This window comes from Cucurbita pepo, chromosome LG07 (genome assembly GCF_002806865.2).
Source record: "Cucurbita pepo subsp. pepo cultivar mu-cu-16 chromosome LG07, ASM280686v2, whole genome shotgun sequence".
Lineage (NCBI taxonomy): Eukaryota > Viridiplantae > Streptophyta > Magnoliopsida > Cucurbitales > Cucurbitaceae > Cucurbita > Cucurbita pepo.
In genome coordinates, this window is record NC_036644.1 from 9,036,879 (window position 1) to 9,057,410 (window position 20,532).

General features: G+C 36.4%; 2 protein-coding genes across 7 annotated transcripts; both read right to left on the reverse strand.

Moving 5' to 3' along the window:
- Window positions 1–3,969: 3,969 nt before the first annotated feature.
- LOC111798834 (serine/threonine protein phosphatase 2A 57 kDa regulatory subunit B' kappa isoform-like) lies at window positions 3,970–8,002 on the reverse strand. 4 transcript variants are annotated; one of them, XM_023682176.1, is made up of 4 exons: window positions 7,895–8,002; window positions 7,724–7,784; window positions 5,493–6,785; window positions 4,276–4,653 (listed from the first exon to the last, which is right to left on the reverse strand). In XM_023682176.1, exons 3-4 carry the CDS (start codon window positions 6,642–6,644, stop codon window positions 4,297–4,299), a joined length of 1,509 nt encoding a protein of 502 aa, XP_023537944.1. In that variant the 5' UTR covers window positions 6,645–6,785; window positions 7,724–7,784; window positions 7,895–8,002; the 3' UTR covers window positions 4,276–4,296. The 4 variants fall into 4 exon arrangements, with proteins under 4 accessions (XP_023537942.1, XP_023537944.1, XP_023537943.1 ...); XM_023682174.1 differs by having other exon boundaries at window positions 3,970–4,653; window positions 7,724–7,998; XM_023682175.1 differs by lacking the exon at window positions 7,724–7,784 and having other exon boundaries at window positions 7,855–7,997.
- Window positions 8,003–15,510: 7,508 nt separating this feature from the next.
- Window positions 15,511–19,422, reverse strand: LOC111798693 (palmitoyl-acyl carrier protein thioesterase, chloroplastic-like). Of its 3 annotated transcripts, none has more exons than XM_023681996.1 (7): window positions 19,185–19,422; window positions 17,971–18,471; window positions 17,723–17,856; window positions 17,203–17,316; window positions 16,741–16,909; window positions 16,525–16,593; window positions 15,511–16,334 (listed from the first exon to the last, which is right to left on the reverse strand). In XM_023681996.1, exons 2-7 carry the CDS (start codon window positions 18,463–18,465, stop codon window positions 16,062–16,064), a joined length of 1,254 nt encoding a protein of 417 aa, XP_023537764.1. In that variant the 5' UTR covers window positions 18,466–18,471; window positions 19,185–19,422; the 3' UTR covers window positions 15,511–16,061. The 3 variants fall into 3 exon arrangements, with proteins under 3 accessions (XP_023537764.1, XP_023537765.1, XP_023537763.1); XM_023681997.1 differs by lacking the exon at window positions 19,185–19,422 and adding an exon at window positions 18,605–18,855; XM_023681995.1 differs by lacking the exon at window positions 19,185–19,422 and adding an exon at window positions 18,620–18,854.
- Window positions 19,423–20,532: the final 1,110 nt, after the last annotated feature.

Consider the following 20,532-nt stretch of genomic DNA (forward strand, 5'->3'; position numbering starts at 1 on the left):
ACAATCTACGGGGCCAGCGTTCTCGTTAGCACACTACCCGGTGTCTTACTTTGATACCATTTGTAATAGCTCAAGCTCATCACTAATAGATATCTTCCGTTTTGGTCTGTTACATATCCCCATCAGCCTCACGGTTTTAAAACGCGTCTACTAGGGAGAAGCTTCACAACCTTATAAGAAATGTTTAGTTCTCATCTCTAACCGATGTAGGATCTCACAATCTACAGGGCCAACGTTCTCGTTGGCACACTATCTAATGTCTGACTTTGATACCATTTGTAATACCTCAAGCCCATCACTAATAAATATTGTCCATTTTGGCCCGTTACTGCTGTCAACCTCACGGTTTTAAAATGCGTCTAATAAGGAGAGGTTTCCATGCCCTTATAAGGAATATTTCGTTACCCTCTCCAACCAACGTAGGATCTCACTTAAGTTTACTAAAATTAAAGAAGAAATTAATTTATACCCTTAACATGCGAGTAAGATTCCACTTTGAAATTATTCGACTTATTGAAATGCAAGGATTAACACATAATCAAGTGGGTAGTAGCAGTTCCCTGTAAATCTCCATGCTTCGGATTCAGATTAAGATTCAAAGTCTAAATTTAGCACCTGTGTGCCCGACATTCGCACGTTTAACTTTGGAATTCTTATAATCGAGCCACCGAAAAAAAAATCACTTTGTTGATATATGTAGTGTGATGTCCCGAGGAGAACAAAACATCCTTTTATAAGGGTATGAAAACCTTCCCCTAGTAGACGCATTTTAAAGCCTTGAGGGAAAGCCCAAAGAGAACAATATCTGCTAGCGGTGGATCTGGGTCGTTATAATAATTTTATTAGATGATGAAATATTAAACTATATAATATAAAAATGTTTGGTTGAAGGAGACACGTCTCCATATATATTGAAAAGAAAATGTACAAAAACTTTAGGTTAATAGTTGATATGCCTAAATTAAATACTTTTAACCTAAAGTTTGATAAAAGTTGACAGGTTTTGGAGCTATATCTAATGGGAACATATATCTACCAAAAAGTGAAGTTGATCATAACTCATGGCTTGGACTTAGCCATAACTTATAGAATGTTAATGCTTTTCAGCTACCTTCATTAAAATGCATTTGGTTACCTATAAAATTTTATTCAATAGATCTTCTTTATTTGCACCAATTGTTTGGTGAAAGAAATTTATAGAGTAGTTGGATTTGACTTGAAAAAGAGATCTAGAATCGATACTCGTTCGATGGTAAGAACGATGAACTTCTACCCATCTCGATATATTGTCTATTTTAGACGTAAGTTTTTGGATATTTACTTTTAAAATTACCCGAAAAGTCTGATACCAGTAAAGATAATTTGTCTTCCTTAAATAGTCATGTTCTCCTCCCCACTTTCTATGAGAGTTTGCTCTGCCTGTCGAGCTTAACTGTAGATCACTATGACTATGTAATTGACGTATATCACCTTTGTTTTCGAGTATGATACTATGAGATCCTACATCGTTGGGGAGGAGAATGAACATTCTTTATAAGAGTGTAGAAACCTCTTCATAGCCCAAAGGGGACAATATCTGCTTGATAACGGTGGGGTTGGACTAAGATACTGTCTATATTGGTGGAATCACGTAAAAGGCTTCATACCAAGATAGACAATTGTCTTCACATATATGCCACAAATTCACTATTCTAGGGTGTTGGTCGAGATAGGTTGGGTAGGGGCTCAAAGATAGTTGCCCCATCTATCTCTCTTCCACCCTTTCCCGTGATATACAGTACTGCACAATTTCGAAGGTGAAGGCGAATTTCTTGATTGTTTATTCAAAAAAATGTTGAATTCTCAGCTAGCTCTTCCCTTTTCCCAGCTCACTCATTATGCGAAGTTTCCCATGAATGGATGATGTCAATACCTTGATAGCACCCCCGTCAACCCAAGCTTCATTCAACGTTCAGTCCCTTCATGTAACCCACGAAAATAGAGAATTGGGTTAGGTTGTAAATTCCATTTGATTGTTCGGGTCTCCAAGTTGGGTTGTGAACTCTATTTGGGTTATTCGAGATACCAACACGACCAACTCGAAACTCCTAACCTAATTCATGTATACCCTTAAGTTAACTATTATTGATTATCGATTATCGATTTGGGTAATTTGTTGAAAAATGTAGGCATTAGTTTCTTGGAAGGAATCCCTTTTGGTGGTGAATGGAATAAATGGATTAAACTTGAAAAGAAAGAAAGTTAAGGTTTATATATGAAAAGATTTTCCCCTTTGGTAAGAAGTTTGTTACTTAGTGCTCACGCTTTCTTCTTGCCTTTTATGTCCATGCTAAAATCAAAATCAAATCAAATCAATAATAAAATTAAATAAATAAATATGTTTTTGATTCTCCAAATTTTATAAAATATTCATTATGGTTATTATCTTTATTATTATTATTATTATTATTTTTTATAAATGAATGAGGTATACATACAATTTCCAAAAGAGCTCTCGTATAAAGATCCTCATTAATACGTAAATCGATGGTATACCACCATTGACAAACACCAGAATAAGCGATATTCACTGGGCCAAGAGCACCCCCTCGAGTAAAAGCTTCGACGGCCGGTTGACCAAAATGAGGATCCCAAATTGCATGAGCAATAGGTCTTACATGTAAAGGGTCTTGTACCCATGCTTCAAAATTGCCTTGCCAAGCTACATGAAAGAGATTTCCGGAAGTCCACAGAAAAATTATTGCTAATTGCCCGAAATGCGAAGCAAAAATATTCTGATAAAGACGTTCTTCAGTAATATCATCATGACTTTCGAAGTCATGCGCGGTAGCAATACCAAACCAAATACGACGAGTAGTGGNAACGGGCAGTTGACCAAAATGAGGATCCCAAATTGCACGAGCAATAGGTCTTACATGTAAAGGGTCGTGTACCCATGCTTCAAAATTGCCTTGCCAAGCTACATGAAAGAGATTTCCGGAAGTCCACAGAAAAATTATTGCTAATTGCCCGAAATGCGAAGCAAAAATATTCTGATAAAGACGTTCTTCAGTAATATCATCATGACTTTCGAAGTCATGCGCGGTAGCAATACCAAACCAAATACGACGAGTNAAATGAGATCCAAAGTATATAAACTCAAAGGTTAAAATGGTCATTAGAAACAAAAAATAAATAAATAAATAAAATAAAAAAAAATTTAAAACTAGCTAGTAGACATAAGTTCAAATCTTGTAAAGCCACCCTAATAGATGCATTTTAAAAATTATAAGACTGAGGACAATACATAATAGATCAAAATAAACCATATTTACCTAAGGCAATAGAAAAAATTACGAAATTGCCCCCACGAAATGAAAAATATTACGAAACCACCCCTACAAAAATTCGAAAATTGAGGTAAAAAAGTTAGGAAGCCAAAAAGAGGTGGGGGAAGTGGGTGGGGGAGGAAAATGATATTGTCGGTGAAACGGTGGCGAGAGGAACACAATTATTGTACAATCTATCGTCCTTTGGAAAAAGAGCCAAACTTACTGTCACCCTAATGCCAGAGATCTGAACTTGGCTGGTTTTGTTACCCTTCAATTGCCCCCTGTTGCACAGACCACCCATCTTTCCCTGCTCCTCTCACAATCACAGCCATCCATTTTTCATTGGACGGTTCTGATTACATAACATCACAGATCCATTCATCTCATCAGGCTTGAGATTGTCCTAATGTAACTATATGGCTTGGAAATATGAAAAAATTAGCTTTCGGGATTAAAAACAGGGCTCAAGTCCACCGCTAGCAGATATTGAAAGTACATCTGCTAGGGGAGAGATTTCACACTCATATAAAGAATGTTTCGTTCTCCTCCCTAGCCGATGTGGAATCTCACAAGAGTCTTCCTTGTCTCCGTCCCCATTTCGTGGGGATTCGAGACGTCGGAATTGTAGCTAAGAAGAGAAGATAAAGACATTGAATAATTTTCAGAAGAAAAAAGAAGCTCAAAGCTGAAGCCTTCAAAATGCTTCAAGTGGAACTCAAAACCACAAAATCCCCATCATTAATGAGATATGAAGAACAGTGAAGAAACACACTGTTTGATTAAGGATACAGATTTTTTTGTGTGGCAACCAAAGAGGCTGCTTACCCAGCACACCTGTACAGACAGTTTCAGCACGATCTGATCATCAGATCATCCATAGCTTGTTTATCGCAGCATCTCGGGTAATCGATAACTTGGTTGAATCGAATAACTCGATCCTTGGTACTGCAAGTAGAACTACTGTGGTTTTGTTGAGATCAAGTGATTAGCCAGTAACTGCACATGTTGCTGGTTCTACCAGAAACGAAACGGTAGTAGATACGAGTTGTGGAGTCGCAACATTCTCGAGCTGCTCCCATGCCAATTTCCTTTTCTCGGCTGCTGCAATCGACCTCGACTGTTCCTCCTTCAAGTCAAGCTGGCAAGCAAGCACAAGTTCTTCATCCATGTCATGGACTAACTTCTTCACATTTGAAGTTAGATTGAGTATAGCATTGTTCCAGTGCTTTTGTGTATTCCGTTCAAGTGCTGGGATGATGATGGGAATGATTGTTTGACGGTTTTGTGCAATAAGATTGATGATGTGTTCGTTGTTCCAAAGCAAGTGAGCTTTCTCTGCCACCTAAAAGAATTGGAAAAATAAACAAATGTACCTATCAGAACTAAACTAAACGCTCGAAAAGATGCACGGTCACGTCGAATCACCATAGACTAGATCTAGGATGCTCGAATTTGGAAATACTCCTAATTCTTCATATTTATGAAGGAATTAAGCCATTTGAAGCTCAGCCCAAGCCCAGGCCCACTGCTAGCCGATATTGTCCTCTTTGAGCTTTCCCTTCCGAGCTTCCCCTCAAGGTTTTAAAACGCGTATGCTAGGGAGAGGTTTCCACGCCCTTATAAGAAATGTTTCGTTTTCCTCTTCAACCAATGTGGGATCTTACAATCCACCCCTTGGGGGCTAATGTCCTTGCTGGCATACCACCCGATAACGGGCTTTGATATCATTTGTAACAGCCCAAGCCTACTAGGAGACATTGTCCTCTTTGGATTTTCCTTTTTGGGCTTCCCTTCAAGGTTTTAAAACGCGTTTGCTAGTGAGAGGTTTCCACGCCCTCATAAGAAATGCTTCGTTGTCCTCTTCAATCAATGTGGGATCTTACAATCCACCCCTTGGGGGCCAACGTCCTTGTTGGCACACCACCCGGTGACTGGCTCTTATATCATTTGTAACAGCCCTAGCCCACTGCTAGTAAATATTGTCCTCTTTGGGTTTTCCCTTCCGGGCTTCCCCTCAAGGTTTTAAAACGCGTCTAATAGGGAGAAGTTTCCACACCCTCATAAGGAATGCTTCGTTTTCCTCTCCGACGGACGTGGGATCTCACATTAACCCAACAGCAAGCAAAATCTAGTGAAACAGCAATATAAAACAGAGCCTTGGAAACAAATCAGTAAATATACCTGGTAATGAGAGCTATTCAGGCAATATCCGAGTCGCCGAAAGAGACGAACCATGATCTTCTGGAACTCAACCATGGTGATCATTTCCAGAATCTCTTCTATTTCACTTAAGAACATCAGCTCTTTCTGGCTATTTGTTAAAGGCCAATATCTTAAAAGTCCCTTTATAACTGTACTGGCCAACTTGGGATCCTTATCTATAAACTGTACAATACAATATGTTAATTGTTGATGATAAATTCCGACTGATTTTGGTCTGTGAAGAGGAATTAATACCCTCCATAAAAATGTCTTGTGTTCCTCCTTCAATGGCAACGCGAACCCGGTAATCACACTACCAAAAATCTCCAAGAGTTCTGCAATTCCATTATGTCGCTCGGTCTCGAAAACGAAACAGTACATGACATTGCTAATACCTTTCCTAATGAAAGGCCTGTGTATCATGAATTTCCCATAGACACGATGAAGGATTGTTTTCAAGCAATCTCTTTCTCTAGGATCATCAGAATCAAAGAGGTCGAGCAATCTCAGAATGAAAGCATGATCAAGATATTTTTTGGCCACTTTTGCATCTAATGAATTGCTGCTGACAAAATGAAGTAGTAGATCATATACATTTTGCAAAAGCGACCAAGCCGGATCAAATATTGGTTCATCATCCTCAGTTTCTCCACCGGTCGAAGTTGAGCGAGATTTCGGAGGGAAAACACGAAAAAGATTAGCAACACACAACTTACACACTGCTGAAATAGCTGTCTCAGTGAACTTTGCAGATCCAGAGGTAACGAAATCGACGACATCTATCAACATCTGACGCTTAAGATCTTGCTTCTCCATATTGTTCAAATCGAAAACCTCACAGCAGTAGTTCAATTTACTGATAAACAGGTTCTGCTTTTGTGGATTTTGAACGTCTTTGAATGACAAGTGGGGATCTACTGCTTCTGCTCCTGCTGCAATACTTGCAGGGAAAACTGCTGAAGAAACACGTTTGACTACATTTAATTTACTTGAGAAGGCACTCCCTACATTTGTACACTGGAATACATGCCCCAGACGAGAAGTGTTGTTGCCAGAATCATTCGTTGCAGCATCGGTCGATTCCGACTTCTGCAACTTCCGAGGAAGTTTGCTCAGAATTTGCTTAAGCATGGTGAGATGCTTCACGATCAGGAACACAAATACGTTGAATCAAGGTGGCTGGATAATTTCAGAACATGATTTTTCTCTAAAAATCTTTCCTATCTTTCATGATACATCTGAAACTTCTCATCAGCAGACTCTATGGTGTATCTGCAGTCATAAATTAAGAAAAGACTATTCAGCATGCAGGATTCAAGGAATTCATATAGAACTCTTTAGATCATAATTATAAACCTGGCATCAACTAATGGAAGATTTAAATTGCAAACACTGTAATCAAAATGAGATAAGAGAATCCCCAGATAACTTTGAAACCTTAGCTATGAAAAATGAAAAAACAAATTACAGTACGATTTGAATCATCAGGGAAAGCTATCAGGAACGAAGTGGAAAAAGGTGAAAGAAGAAAGAAAAGGAAAGAGTTGACAAGAAAGAGGAAAAGAAGGAATGGGAATAATTTCACGCGCCAATGGCATTCTGTACAAAAACTTCCATCGAAAATCCTTGTGGCATAGAAAAATATCTCTGGAAACAAATTCCTTGTAAGCTGAAGCTCAGCATGATTTGAAAAAGAAACTTCCGTTAGAATTCACCAAAAAGCAAACAAACAAGTCTCCAGACACAACAGAAGCCCTTTCCAAAGTTGAAATCAAGAGACATTTGCCCCAAAACTCAACCCTGAACCATCAAGAACAAGAAGGAAACCGAAAAAAGAAGAAAAAGAAACGCTTCTTTTCATCAAGTTCAAGCAAAAGGCGGCGGGAAATCCAGATTCAAAGCCAGAAAAGAAGTCCTAAACCACAAAATCGCGATCAAAACGGCGGACCGAACCACAGATCTAGCGAAAGAAAACTGGCAACCAAGGAAAATTCGAAGCTGAAAAACAAAACCGATGCACATTACAACCACAAAAACAAACAAACATCAGCTATCATCTTCACAAACAAGTAACAAACAACATCAACGATCATCTCCATAAACAAGTAACAAACAACCTTCCAATTACAACAGCAAGCAACTCCACATTCAAAAGAAGTTCAGCAATCAAACTAGGCAACAAATTCAAAGACAAAAAGAAAGAGAAAGACCTGGAACAGGAATGCAAGAAGGAAGAAGAAGAAGAAGAAGAAGAAGTCGAACTTCAAAAACCTAGAAGAAAAGAAGAGCACATGGTACTGAGTAAGAAACTGAACAGTTGTAGAGAAGATCAGAGTCAGACATAAACATGAATCCAGAAGAAACTTGCAACGATAGGTTACGATCTGAATCTGATCTCTCCCTTTTCAACTCGGAAATGAACCTCCATGAAAATGGTCTCTCAAACAGAGCTCCTCGAATCAAGAGAATAACTTGTATGGCATTTTCTGTCCTCCAAAAACAATTTTAAAAATTAAAAAAANACCAGTTCGCCAGTCGTCACCACCAGAAATTAAAAATTAATTAAATTAAATTAAATCTAATCGAAAATATTAATTTAGTGAATTTTAAATTTTGTATAAATAAAATTCTTATTATAATGAGGAAATTTTAAATTTTAAAATTTTAAAATGAATTTAATAAAAAAAGAAATGTTATTAAATGAGAAAAGTTGAAAAAAGAAAATTATTTTTTTTATTATTAAAAGAAATTAAATGGGTCATTGAAGTCGGAATATTCTTAGACAATGTTGGTTGAGTAATGATAATTTTCATTTAGATCTAAATTAGAATTTTGTAATTAAAATTAAATAAATAAATAAATTTTATTGTTGTTTGGTTACCGAGAAAGTGGAGTAGAAAATTTTTTTTTTTTTTTCCGGGAAAATTACGGATTTTGAATTCCCCAATGATTTTTATCACTATCCCAATGTTATTCTTGGGCTAATTTTTTTAATTATAACTTTCTTTTTTTAATTTTCATAATATTTCTAGAAATAATAATAAAGGTAAGCAGTCTGATACATGAATGAACTGAAATCGTATTTAAATCAGATATGTTTATTTTACCTGCGAGCTCGGTCACGGTCATGCTCGTCCAATGCGTGTTGCCCGTGGCCGCATGCCCATGACAAGCCCAACCCTTTATGTCTTTTCATATTCTAGTGTTTTACTTTTGTATTTCTAGGAAGTATGACGTTTCAGAAATATCATATCTAGGTCTGTCAGACATGAAATGTCTCAGAATGTACTATAGGTGGATACGACTAGTTGTCAACTTCTCCCTACCCAAGGTTATATACTGTAAGCCGTTGTTATTTCTCTCTTGCTTGCTTATATAACGTCTCTTTCAAAAATCTCTATTTCGAAAATCTCTCTCTGCTCTCGTTTTCTAAAACCTTCTCTTAAAACCGAGGCTAGAGGCTCGAGCATACGTCGCTTGGCCGTAGGCGATGCAAGAACAAATTGGCTTAGCTCACTTGTCGTTGGAAAGTGAGTGTCGCACAATCGCAAGTTCGCTGCTATTAAAGTGTAATTGTGACACTCGACACTCTGCGGGAACCCTCTCTAAACGGGGAGGGAATTCTCCATTTAGACGGAGAATGGGATGGGAGTTGAGAATATTCTTTTTCCGTTAGATAAATGGGGTCGGAGATGGGATTATATTTCTCATCCCTGTCCCGATTAATATATATATTTATATATTTTTAAAAATTTAGGAATTAAAAAAAAAGTATTTAAAACTATGGCTAGCGTATAAAATTTGTCCAACAATAAACCTATGAGTCAAAATAAAAGTAAATATGAATTGACTTCACGTACGAGTTGGATAATTAAATTTCAATAATGGTGTTCTTACAAGGAAAAAGAAAATTTATGAAGGTATTATTTTATACTATTTTAAGGAAACATTAACCAACAATAAAACAATTATTTTTTTGTTCTTATATGCTTTTCAACCATTTTAATTTTCATATGAAAAAAAAAATGAAAAAAAGGTCCACGTAATATTTGAATTGTCAGAGCCAGACACGGGGTGGTTTTCACACCCTTATAAGGAATGTTTTATCAAAGCTAGACACGGTGCGGTGTGCCAGCGAGGACACTGAGCCTAGAGAGGTGGATTGTGAGATTTCACATTGGTTTGAGAGGGGAACGAAACATTCCAAACTTCTCTCTCGGAGACGCATTTTAAAACTGTGAGACTATAACGAATGTTTTATCAAAGCCAGACATGGGGCGGTGTGCCAACGAGGACACTGGGCCCAGGGAGGTGGATTGTGAGATCTCACATTGGTTTGAAAGAGGAACGAAACATTCTTTATAAGAGTGTGAAAACTTCTCTCTCGCAGATGCGTTTTAAAATTGTGAGGCTATAAGGAATGTTTTATCAAAACCAGACATGGGACGGTGTGCCAACGAGGACATTGGGCCCAGGGAGGTGGATTGTGAGATTTCACATTGGTTTGAGGGGGGAACAAAACATTTCTTATAAGAGTGTGAAAACTTCTCTTTCGCAGACGCGTTTTAAAACTGTGAAGCTATAAGGAATGTTTTATCAAAGTCAGACACGGGGTGATGTGCCAACGAGGACACTGGGCCCAGGGAGGTGGATTGTGAGATTTCACATTGGTTTGAGAGGAGAACAAAACATTCCTTACAAGAGTGTGAAAAACTTCTCCAGACGCATTTTAAAACTGTGAGGCTATAAAAAATGTTTTATTAAAGCCAGACACGGGGCAATGTGTCAGCGAGGACACTAGCCCAAGGAGGTGGATTATGAAATCTCACATTGGTTTGAGAGGGAAACGAAACATTTCTTATAAGAGTGTGAAAACTTCTCTTTAGCAAACACGTTTTAAAACTGTGAGGCTAACGACAATACATAATGGGTCAAAGCAGACAATATCTACTATGGGCTTGGGCGGTTACATTTCCACACATTTATACGAAATACATCGTTCCCTTCTCTAACCAATGTGGGATCTCCTATAGATGAACCGTACTAGATTTGATCAGCCATGTTAGTAGTAGCGTGCATCGAAGTCATCATCTTTGGAGGATAGTCTTGTGTGTAGTCATTAATCATATTGGGAAAGAACAGAGCTCATACCTTCACGGTTTGAGCTCTCCCCTCCTAAGACTATCTCGTATCTTATCCCGCCGTTGCTTGTCCCAAATCGAATCTGATTCTCGTAGAGCCGATTGTACCAATACCCATTAGAAATATACATCGACATCATCTACAACAACGTTATGATCGTCGAAAGAACATAATGATACACAAAAAGCGGAAAAGGGAAAGAAAGAAGACAAAGAAAGAATAGTGAATTAGGAAAGGATTAATAATGGTTTAGTAATGATTAGAAGCAAAGCATGGTTAAATCTCCAACAAACCTGATTTCATACTCAATCTTAATATAAAAGTAGCTTTTCTTCTTTGTTGGGATTCAATCTTCCATCCTTTTCCCCCTCATTCATTTTCACGTCTCATCTACTAAATTTATGACTTAACACTTCCCATCATTNTTAACGGTGTTGATTTTATTTTGTCGATTATCTAACGGCTCTGATTGAATTAGATAAAAAAAAAGAACGACACTCAAATACGTCAACTTTCGTCCAACATTCTGATGATTTTTTTTGTACTGTAAGAATATTTTTTTAACCTTTTATAAAAGGTAAAAGATAAATATTGTAGCTTCTTTTTTTTTAAGAAATGTATATAAATTTTAAGTATATTTTATAATTTAATCTATACTAAATTAATATAAAAAATATAACCTTCAAAACTTTCAAATAAAATTAAAAATACTTTAAACCTTAAAAAATATATATATATTCTATTAATTTTGGATGAAAACGGTGATGTCTCATATTTGGCTGGGAGGAGAACAAATCACCGTTTATAAGAGTGTGGAAACCTTCCCCTGGTAGACACGTTTTAAAAGCCTTGAGAGAAAGCCCGAAAGAAAAAGTCCAAAAAGGACAATATCAGCTAGCGGTGGATCTAGGCTGTTACAAATGGTATCAGAGCCAGACACCAGACAATGTGCGACAATGTGTCATCCTTCTCGCTGTTCTCAAGGTGTCATCCTTCTCGCTATTCCCAAGAGGGGTAGATACAAGGCGGTGTGCCAGTAAGGACGCTGGGCCCAAAGGGAGGGTGGATTTGGGGACGATCCCACATCAATTGGAGGAAGGAAAGAGCTCCAGCGTCTCGTTGGGTCCCGAAGGGGGGTGGATTGTGATATCCCACATTGGTTGGGGAGGAGAACAAATCACCATTTATAAAGGTGTGGAAACTTTTCCCTAGCTGACAATATCGACTAGTGGCCCGTTTAGAAAACGGTTATCGGATGAAAATAGTTATTTATTTATTTTAAAAATGTCATTAAACTTTTAAAAATATTTAAAAAAAAAATTAAAAATTAATATATATTTTTTAAACAAAATACTAATATGATAATTAGTAAGATTATTTATTTAAGAGAATAAAAATATAAAAAATGAAAGAGGAGAGAGAAGGAAGGACACGTGGAGAGTTATAATTGGTGAGGATTTTAGTAGCACTGAAACCGAAAATAAGAGCGACATGACCATATGGCTTGCAACTGAGTTCCTGCAAAACCAGTGAACTTCTCCGCACACGGTTTTTCAAATTTTGTACGTACCCCACATCCCTTCCCGACCGATTTTTTTTTTTTTTTTTTTTTTNGAATTTTAGATGTTAAAATATATTTTAATAAGATTAGAAATAATAATAATAATAAATACATGATTTCTTTAATTGAAATCTTGAGTACGGGATATTACTAAAGGTATCAGAGTGGTATGTCTCTTAATAAGATGTAATTTGAGGATGAACCAAGTTAGAAGCTAGTGGGCATGTAATAACTGAGTAACGAAACAATACGTAAATGAATTGAGATTACATTTGAATGAGAGTGATCCTGAAGATAGAATGGTCGAGAAAGACTTCAAATAATTGAAGTTAGTACCTATACTAACAAGGTATACCATTTTTTTTCAGTGGCTCAATTATTGAAACCCTAAAGTCAAGCATGCGTTGCTTGGAGTAATAATACGCTGGGTGTCCTCCTACAAATTTTCCTGTGAAGCATGTATGTTGAAATATTTTGTATTGGTCTCTAGGATTAGCAAACTACTATAGGCAGTTCATCGAAGGGTTTTCATGACGAGTCGCTCCATTAACAGAACTCGTGAAGAAAGACCACAACTAGTATTGGTCTTTAGGATTAGTAAACTACTATAAGCGGTTCGTCGAAGGGTTTTCACGACGAGTCGCTCCATTAACAGAACTCGTGAAGAAAGACCACAACTAGTATTGATCTTTAGGATTAGTAAACTACTATAAGCGGTTCGTCGAAGGGTTTTCACGACGAGTCGCTCCATTAACAGAACTCGTGAAGAAAGACCACAACTAGTATTGATCTTTAGGATTAGTAAACTACTATAAGCGGTTCGTCGAAGGGTTTTCACGACGAGTCGCTCCATTAACAGAACTCGTGAAGAAAGACCACAACTAGTATTGATCTTTAGGATTAGTAAACTACTATAAGCGGTTCGTCGAAGGGTTTTCACGACGAGTCGCTCCATTAACAGAACTCGTGAAGAAAGACCACGACTAGTATTGGTCACTAAGATTAGCAAACTACTATAGGCGGTTGGTCGAAAGGTTTTCACAACGAGCCGCCCCATTAATAGAACTCGTGAAGAAAGACCACTATTGGTCATGGTTAGATGAATGTCAAAAGGGTTTTGAGATCTGAAGTCAACCATGACAAGGGGCCCTGTCCTCAACTTGGTAGACGTCTCTAAGCCCTTCGAAATAGAGACAGATGCATCCGACTTTGCTTTTGGGGGTATCCTTATCGGGTTTGACGTGAGATGGGATAATCTTTACTTTTAGAATCACTTTCAAACAAATAGGTAATATGGTCATCTCATAAGAAAATATCGGAACCACAAACATGTAGGGTTACCTGGAGTCTTAATTTGACCGTATTACTTTTCGAAAGTCATTTAGCCCTTTTTTTTCTCTTCTTTTAATTGATAAGGACTCATACATTTCCCATTTCCAAATTATTTTAGGATCTAATTTTAAATTAACAAAGACAACTCCACTTTGCCACAATGCACTTTTTATTTTAATTTCTAAAAAGTACACCAAAAAATCACTATGTGATGGGCCATTTTTAGATCTCATTCTCTCTATAATTCATAATTTTTTTTATAGACATATTTAAATTATTGAAATATTTATTGGGTAGTCTAATTTTTTTAAATATATATATACTATTTAAATAAAATGGGCCTAAAATATTCAAACTCTTCCTTGTTCACACACTACCATTTTAGGCGAGAGATGAGCATCTTCATTTCTTGCCTTTTGGCACATGGAGACACACTTTTTGATGTTTTCTAAATTATTGGACCCTTATTACACTATACATTATCATATGTTTGTAATTAGCTTTTGTTGTTGCCAAAACTAGGATGGGATAATGCACTCGTAATTTGGATGTATGGTTTTGACTTGTTGTTATAAACTGACCATATCCAGCCCGTTTTTGGAGTAATCATTTTTAGTTGCCGAGTACCGAAACATTGTCTATTTGATCTTGTTGGGTAAATCTCCTCTTGATTTAAAAAGATGGAAGTTGATTTCTAGGAGTTAATTTTACATGTTCGTCGAGAAAGATGAAAACCAATGTCTCAGGAAGCTAATTTCAAACGCTCCGAGTATTTTTTTAGATTATCCTTAAGATTGTTAATCAAATCCCATTCATATGACTATTTTCATTAGTTTTTCGATCTCTTCTATCTTTACGATTATCTATAAATTTCTTAGTGCTCAATAAAATTTTGCAACAATCACTTCGGTCTTCAATATATCTAAGATTCTCCTCTAAAAAAGATAAGATTGATTTCTAAAAGTAACACTCAAATCCTTGAGTTAACCTTTACCATGGTAAGATTATTTTTATCATCGAAAAACGACTATAAAACCCACCTTTCAAATTTTAAAATATAAAAATTGTTTACAAAGAGGACTTTAATAAAACTGAGGAACATAATAAATGGATGACTCCACCTTAATGACCAACAATCATAAATACCCATGCTTTGAATATATGATGTAATTGATTAAGACCCCCATGATTTCTTTGGCCACGTCAAATAATTTATTCATTTATTTATATTTTTTTCAGTTTAAAGGTCAAAGGATTCTTTTAGAATGCAATAAAATTGCATCATTAATTTCATTAAAATAAACCCACATCACCCTTTCAGCTAAACCTGCCAAAATGATCATATATTGAGTTATTAATGTCATCAACAAAATAATACCTCTGACCCAGCCTGTATTAAAAGAGCCATCAAAACCAATTATGTCACTTTTCACCCGATTCAACCTGCTCAAATCTAATATTCTACTGTTACAATCCATCAAAAAGTACTATTACAATCAATCAACATGAACGAACGAACAAGAACGTAACAGATATATACTCTCAACTAAAAGTTAAGACATCCATATCTCCCTAACGGTACTATTACAATCAATCAACATGAATGAACAAACGAGAACAAAACAGATATATACTCTCAACTAAAAGCTAAGACATCCATATCTCCTAAACGTGCAGGAGACACGTCTGAAACCAACTCACGCACATTCAAATAGAACGCTTCAAGCTAGAAAAATGGAATTTTTTTTTCTTCTTGAACACTTCCCAAACATATGCACAAGAAACAGCAAGAAAGCATGCTGTTTTAACCCCTTGAGGTAATTTTCTTTTTCAATCAATTTCGAACCAAGTAAATATTTACCAATCTACTCAAAGGCCAGGCAAGTAAATCCAGAAATCCCATATTCAACAGTTCCAGCTTCCTAAGGAAAGTTCTAGAAAATGCATGAAAATATACAAATCTTACCACTGGAAGTAAATTTTTACCCACCAATTTCCAAACAGGATAAATATTTTACCCAGTCTGCTCAAGGCAAGCAAGTCCAGAAATCCCAACATATTCAAATTGACAACGACCACTGAAGGTTAAAAAAATGGAAATATTTCTTCTTTTTTCTTTTTTCCAACTCCCAAACTAAAGTTACAGAAAATATACAAATCTAACACCTCGAGGGAAATTTTTTCGCAATCAATTTCCAAACAAAAATATTTTCAATCTGCTCTGAGACAATCAATCAGCCAGCTGTGGGACACACATTGATTGCAAAGAAACTGATCAAGCTGAGCAACATAAACATAATACAGTAGCCTTCTGGGACAAGGGGAAAATAATAGATAAGGGCTAATTACAAAGAGATTAATACTTTTTTTTTTTCTTTTTCTTTTTTGTTTATCAGCATAGAGGGAGTGAGAAAACATACCTATAGACGTATATATCAGAGAAATGAAAGCAGAATTTTGCGCAAACCATAGATGTAGCAGGAGGCCTCTGCTGAGAGATCTTGTGTGGCAGCTTAAATGCCATGGTCAGCTGAAATAGTGTTCAGAAACCTAACATTGGTGCCAATTTTAGGTCTCCACTCTGTTCTTCCTCTCACAATCTCAGCCCCATTCTCAAACCGAAGCAAGTGATTGCACGCAACGTCTCCAGCAGTTGCCAGAGTCCCAACATCCGTGCCAGTGACAGCAGTAAGGGACTGCAGGACACTGTCCCTCGCGCATTCCCTCCGGTACTCCAAAGTGATGGAAGAAAGTTCATGACTCTCTAAAATTGGTGGCGGGGCACTCTTTAGACCATCAGCATTGTTTTCCAATCAAAGAGAGATACAGCCAAGCTTTAGAAGAATAGTTGACGGTATAACATTTTGGAGATATGTATTAGAAAGTATATCATTATTTTGGCACAGTAATAGATGAGAAGGAACCATGAATCAGAGTAAGTCTTAAACAAGGATAAGCAATGTCAGTTTTATCTACCTCAAGAATCCAGCCAATGTACTTCACATTATTAACATGCTGGTTGACATCTAAATCACTCCATTTAGGCTGCAGTATAGAAATGTACGCATTGTGAGACGAGCACCACGAAAATTATAATTGAACCAACTTCTAACTTTAAAATCAAGAACATAAACATCCAATGACAACTTTCTTTTTACGAGCAACATATTTAAGTAAAATGAAATAACTTACAGTCAAACCCCTTTGAACATAATCAGCTGTGTCACCATCAAGTTTTGAAAGTCTCCTGTCATCATTAATAACAGGAGAAGAATCCGTAAAGTGTGGCTCTATTTCACTCCTCACTTCCTCAGGAATCTTTGACAATTTTCTCGTCTCTTTATTCATCATGACCCAAACACTTCACATTGCAAAAATAAAACTATATGAGTAAGCAACAATTTCAATACAAAGACCAATTACAACTAAGATTAACAAAGGCGTATCTAGTTTACCCAAATTGGTTTAGATTCTCTATGAAACACACATAAGAGAACTTTCAAGTTATACATCCCTCTATCATTTGTAACGAGAATTATTCAATCATAGGCAAAACCAAAACTGGTCAACTTTATAATTCATGGGTGGATAAAAATCACAATAGGTGTGACGAAAAATGAAAGCATTTTTCATCTGAAAGGGGAAGGAAAATACCTAGAAGCTCTTGTTAAAGTGTCACCAGTTTTGCAATCATACACCAGCCAATCACGGCGCATGCCATTCTTTCCAGAAGCACTAACCCAAGTGTCCACTTGAACAGTATCACCCCTGTAAATATAGCAATCTCCAGTATCTCATGCATAGGTTCGATGAAAGACATAATCAAAGGTCATCTGAAACAGAAGACACACTATTTGCCACGCTCAAAAACTTCCACATCAAAAAGAAAAATGTAAATTGAAGAGCATGCCAGTGATTTGTTAGTCTGTAATAAGTTTAGTATTTCTTCTACGGTTTATTGTTAGACGGTAAAGTGAAGTCAAAAGATTACATAGTTGCAAGGAATAGTAACTCACTTCTGTTCTCGAAGTAAGATCATAACTCACAAGTGTTTTTATTAACAATTAAAAAAAAAAGTCACAAGTGTTTTTATTAACAATCAACACAAAAAATCACAAATGTTATAATGAATTAATCTTTAGAAGTGTATACTTCATGGAGAACTTAAATTTACCAAGTAGGGTAACGGTCTACCATAATCTGCATCTTGGTAACTACCCATATCAGGTTCTTTTTGCACATTTCTGGCGTAGAGCCAAATCCATCACCAAGTAGGCCAGCAGTTTTAACATGATTAAGGGCAGTTTCCTGCATACAAATCCAGAGAGTGGAAGAACTTAACCTCTTTCATAAGCATACATGGTCTTAAATCTAACATCTATTCACAAAAACACAAGAATCCATCTCCAAATCCCTTTGTACCTGTAAATGATTCATTAATGTCTCTATAGAAGCTGTACGATCGGCACCTATTTCATAAGATCTAATAGAGAAGTTCTGGGTAAACACAAGACCATCCTGTACAATCCTTCCGAAATCAAATGGGTTCATAAGCATGTCAGGCCGCCTAGGTTTCCAGTCAAGCATCATCCATTGCTTCTCAGCTGCTAAAAAGATGGTAGTAATAGCCGCAAGAAGCATGCTCCAGTCAGGCAGCTGATTGATAAAAGTTCGGGGGTGCGATGATGGGAGGTCATCTCCAGCCCTGACACCACCCACAGGTTTCACTGAGCTTCCATTTACTTGGGTAGGAGCTTGGGCATTCGTCTTCACCTGAAGACATCCAGAAGACACAGATTTTGACTTGATTCCCCCCAAATTCCCAGAGCCACCTCGAACTTTGGTGTTCTTTGCTCCAGAGTCGGGAGATGAAGAAGGAACAGGATAAAATGCGGATGTAGCAGCAGTTGCTACCATGATGAACTACAAACATCAAAATCAAACACTTCAGTATATCAACGCAATAATAGCTGCTAATCAATGAAAGATTAAAAACAACGGGAAGCCAATATCAGATTCTGCATCTTTAGTGGAATATAACATATCGAAAACACACCCAATGAATTAGCACCTGATCAGTAAGAATTGAAGACAACGCAAAGAAAAATTGACGATGAAGTGTAGCAAATCCTAGACCAAAAGGTTGAAGGTCCTTATAATTGAAGGCACCCAAAAGTAGCCAATAGCAAGCAGACTACCTAAAAGAACCTTGTCTTCAATTCGCATGCCTACTCTGCCCACTAAACAACCAAAGACAGAGAAAAGCAGAAAGCTCATTCCGAAGTGAAGGAATAGTACAAAATCTCCTAGAAGAAACAAACACATGAACTAAAATTTTATTTATCAAAACCATGTGAGAATCGTACAGTGACTTAGGGGTGTAATTATGACCTAGAAATGAGAAACTACACATAAACACGTAGACAAAAAATAAACAGTTTCCAAAACGACGAATGTGAAGTAATTACGCGAATAAATGACTAGATACAGCACAAAATTAACTCAAAAACCAAAAATCCTACGACAACATCTTAATTCCAAACATATCGTGTTCAATTTCTCACCAAACGAAGAACACATCCTCCACATTCTCCCCAATCTCAAAAGAGAACAATGAAATAACGTCGAATCCATACCTTGAACAACAAAAGAAAATGCTCAAACCAATGGTCTCGGAAATGGTGGCTGGAGAAACCAAATCCAGAGCAACAGAATGCAGCAAAATGGCTACAACGTCATTACAGATCAACAATCCCTTGTTTCTCTCGTCGATTTTTAGGGTTTGCGATCTTTTCCCTCTTTTACGGAGCTCCAAAATTCGTTCCAAAAGCAAATAACGATACGAGACAGAGAGAGAGAGATGTGTATGCGAATGAGAAAATCCCAAATCCCTCGACGGGATATTAAGAAACCACCTGTCCCGGTCCCGCATTTCTTTCATATTTCCAAATTACCCCACTCCTTTTCTTTTATTTACATTTTCACCCCCCTAGTCCTTTTCTTTCAACGTTCTCTCCCCAATCACCACCGTCCTTTATTGTTGCTCGCATTTATAGTTGGAAATATTTATTTCCACCCCTTCCTCTCAACTTATTTTCAAAAATTCCCCACCAAGTTTAAGAATTACCTTTTAACCCATCTAAGGGGTGCTTGTTGCAATTTTTTAAAAATATGATGCCAGTAAAAAGTTTTTTATTTATTCAATTTAATATACTAATTATTTACATATTTATTTGAGAATAATTATTAATATTGATAGCTAAATTAAATTAAAATTTAAAACATATTATTATTTTATTAATAAATTATTATAATGGTAAATCTCATTTAATATAATTTATTCTACCATATATAATATTTGATTTGGACGAAACATTTATTTATAATTTATTTAGATTTATTATAAAATAAATTTAAAAATTAAAATTTTAAAGTAGGAAAACTAAATTAAAATTATTTTAATAATCTATTATATAATTAATAGATTATATTTAAATGGGTAGCATTTTAGGTTTATGTTACAAATTTTATTTGGATTTATTAAAAATAAAAAGAGTCATGATAAATAATTTGGTGAGAAAATTTTAGTTATTGGATTAGGCATTGATTTCTTTTGACAAATGTAAAATCCTTTATTTATTATATTAATTTTAGAAGCCCTATTAAAATTAATGCCAAATTAGTTGGGAAACATGGCATTGTTTCTATGAATATATGGTCTTTGTTTAATCCAACAATACAATATTAAGGTTAATAATTTCTCAAACTACAAATAAATAGATTATCCGAATAATGGTTAAATTGACGGGTTGAATATTTGGAAGACAACCAAGCCTACCGCTAACAGATATTGTCGGAACTTGCAACACCTAAACCCACCGCTAGTAGATATTATCCGCTTTATCCCGTTACGTATCGTCGTCAGCCTCACTGTTTCTCCCCTTTAGGAGCCCAGTGTCCTCAATGGCACAGCACTCGGTGTCT

Bases quoted from the DNA above. Each gene is read 5' to 3' on its own strand.
- LOC111798693 (XM_023681996.1), bottom strand. From the start codon at position 18,465: ATGGTAGCAACTGCTGCTACATCCGCATTTTATCCTGTTCCTTCTTCA. The intron at 17,857-17,970 runs GTACAAAGGGAT...ATTTGTATGCAG, and splicing joins CATTAATGAATCATTTACAG to GAAACTGCCCTTAATCATGT. The intron at 16,594-16,740 runs GTAAGTTATTTC...TCTATACTGCAG, and splicing joins ATGTTCAAAGGGGTTTGACT to CCTAAATGGAGTGATTTAGA.
- LOC111798834 (XM_023682174.1), bottom strand. From the start codon at position 6,644: ATGCTTAAGCAAATTCTGAGCAAACTTCCTCGGAAGTTGCAGAAGTCG. The intron at 4,654-5,492 runs GTATATTTACTG...CAATTCTTTTAG, and splicing joins TGAATAGCTCTCATTACCAG to GTGGCAGAGAAAGCTCACTT.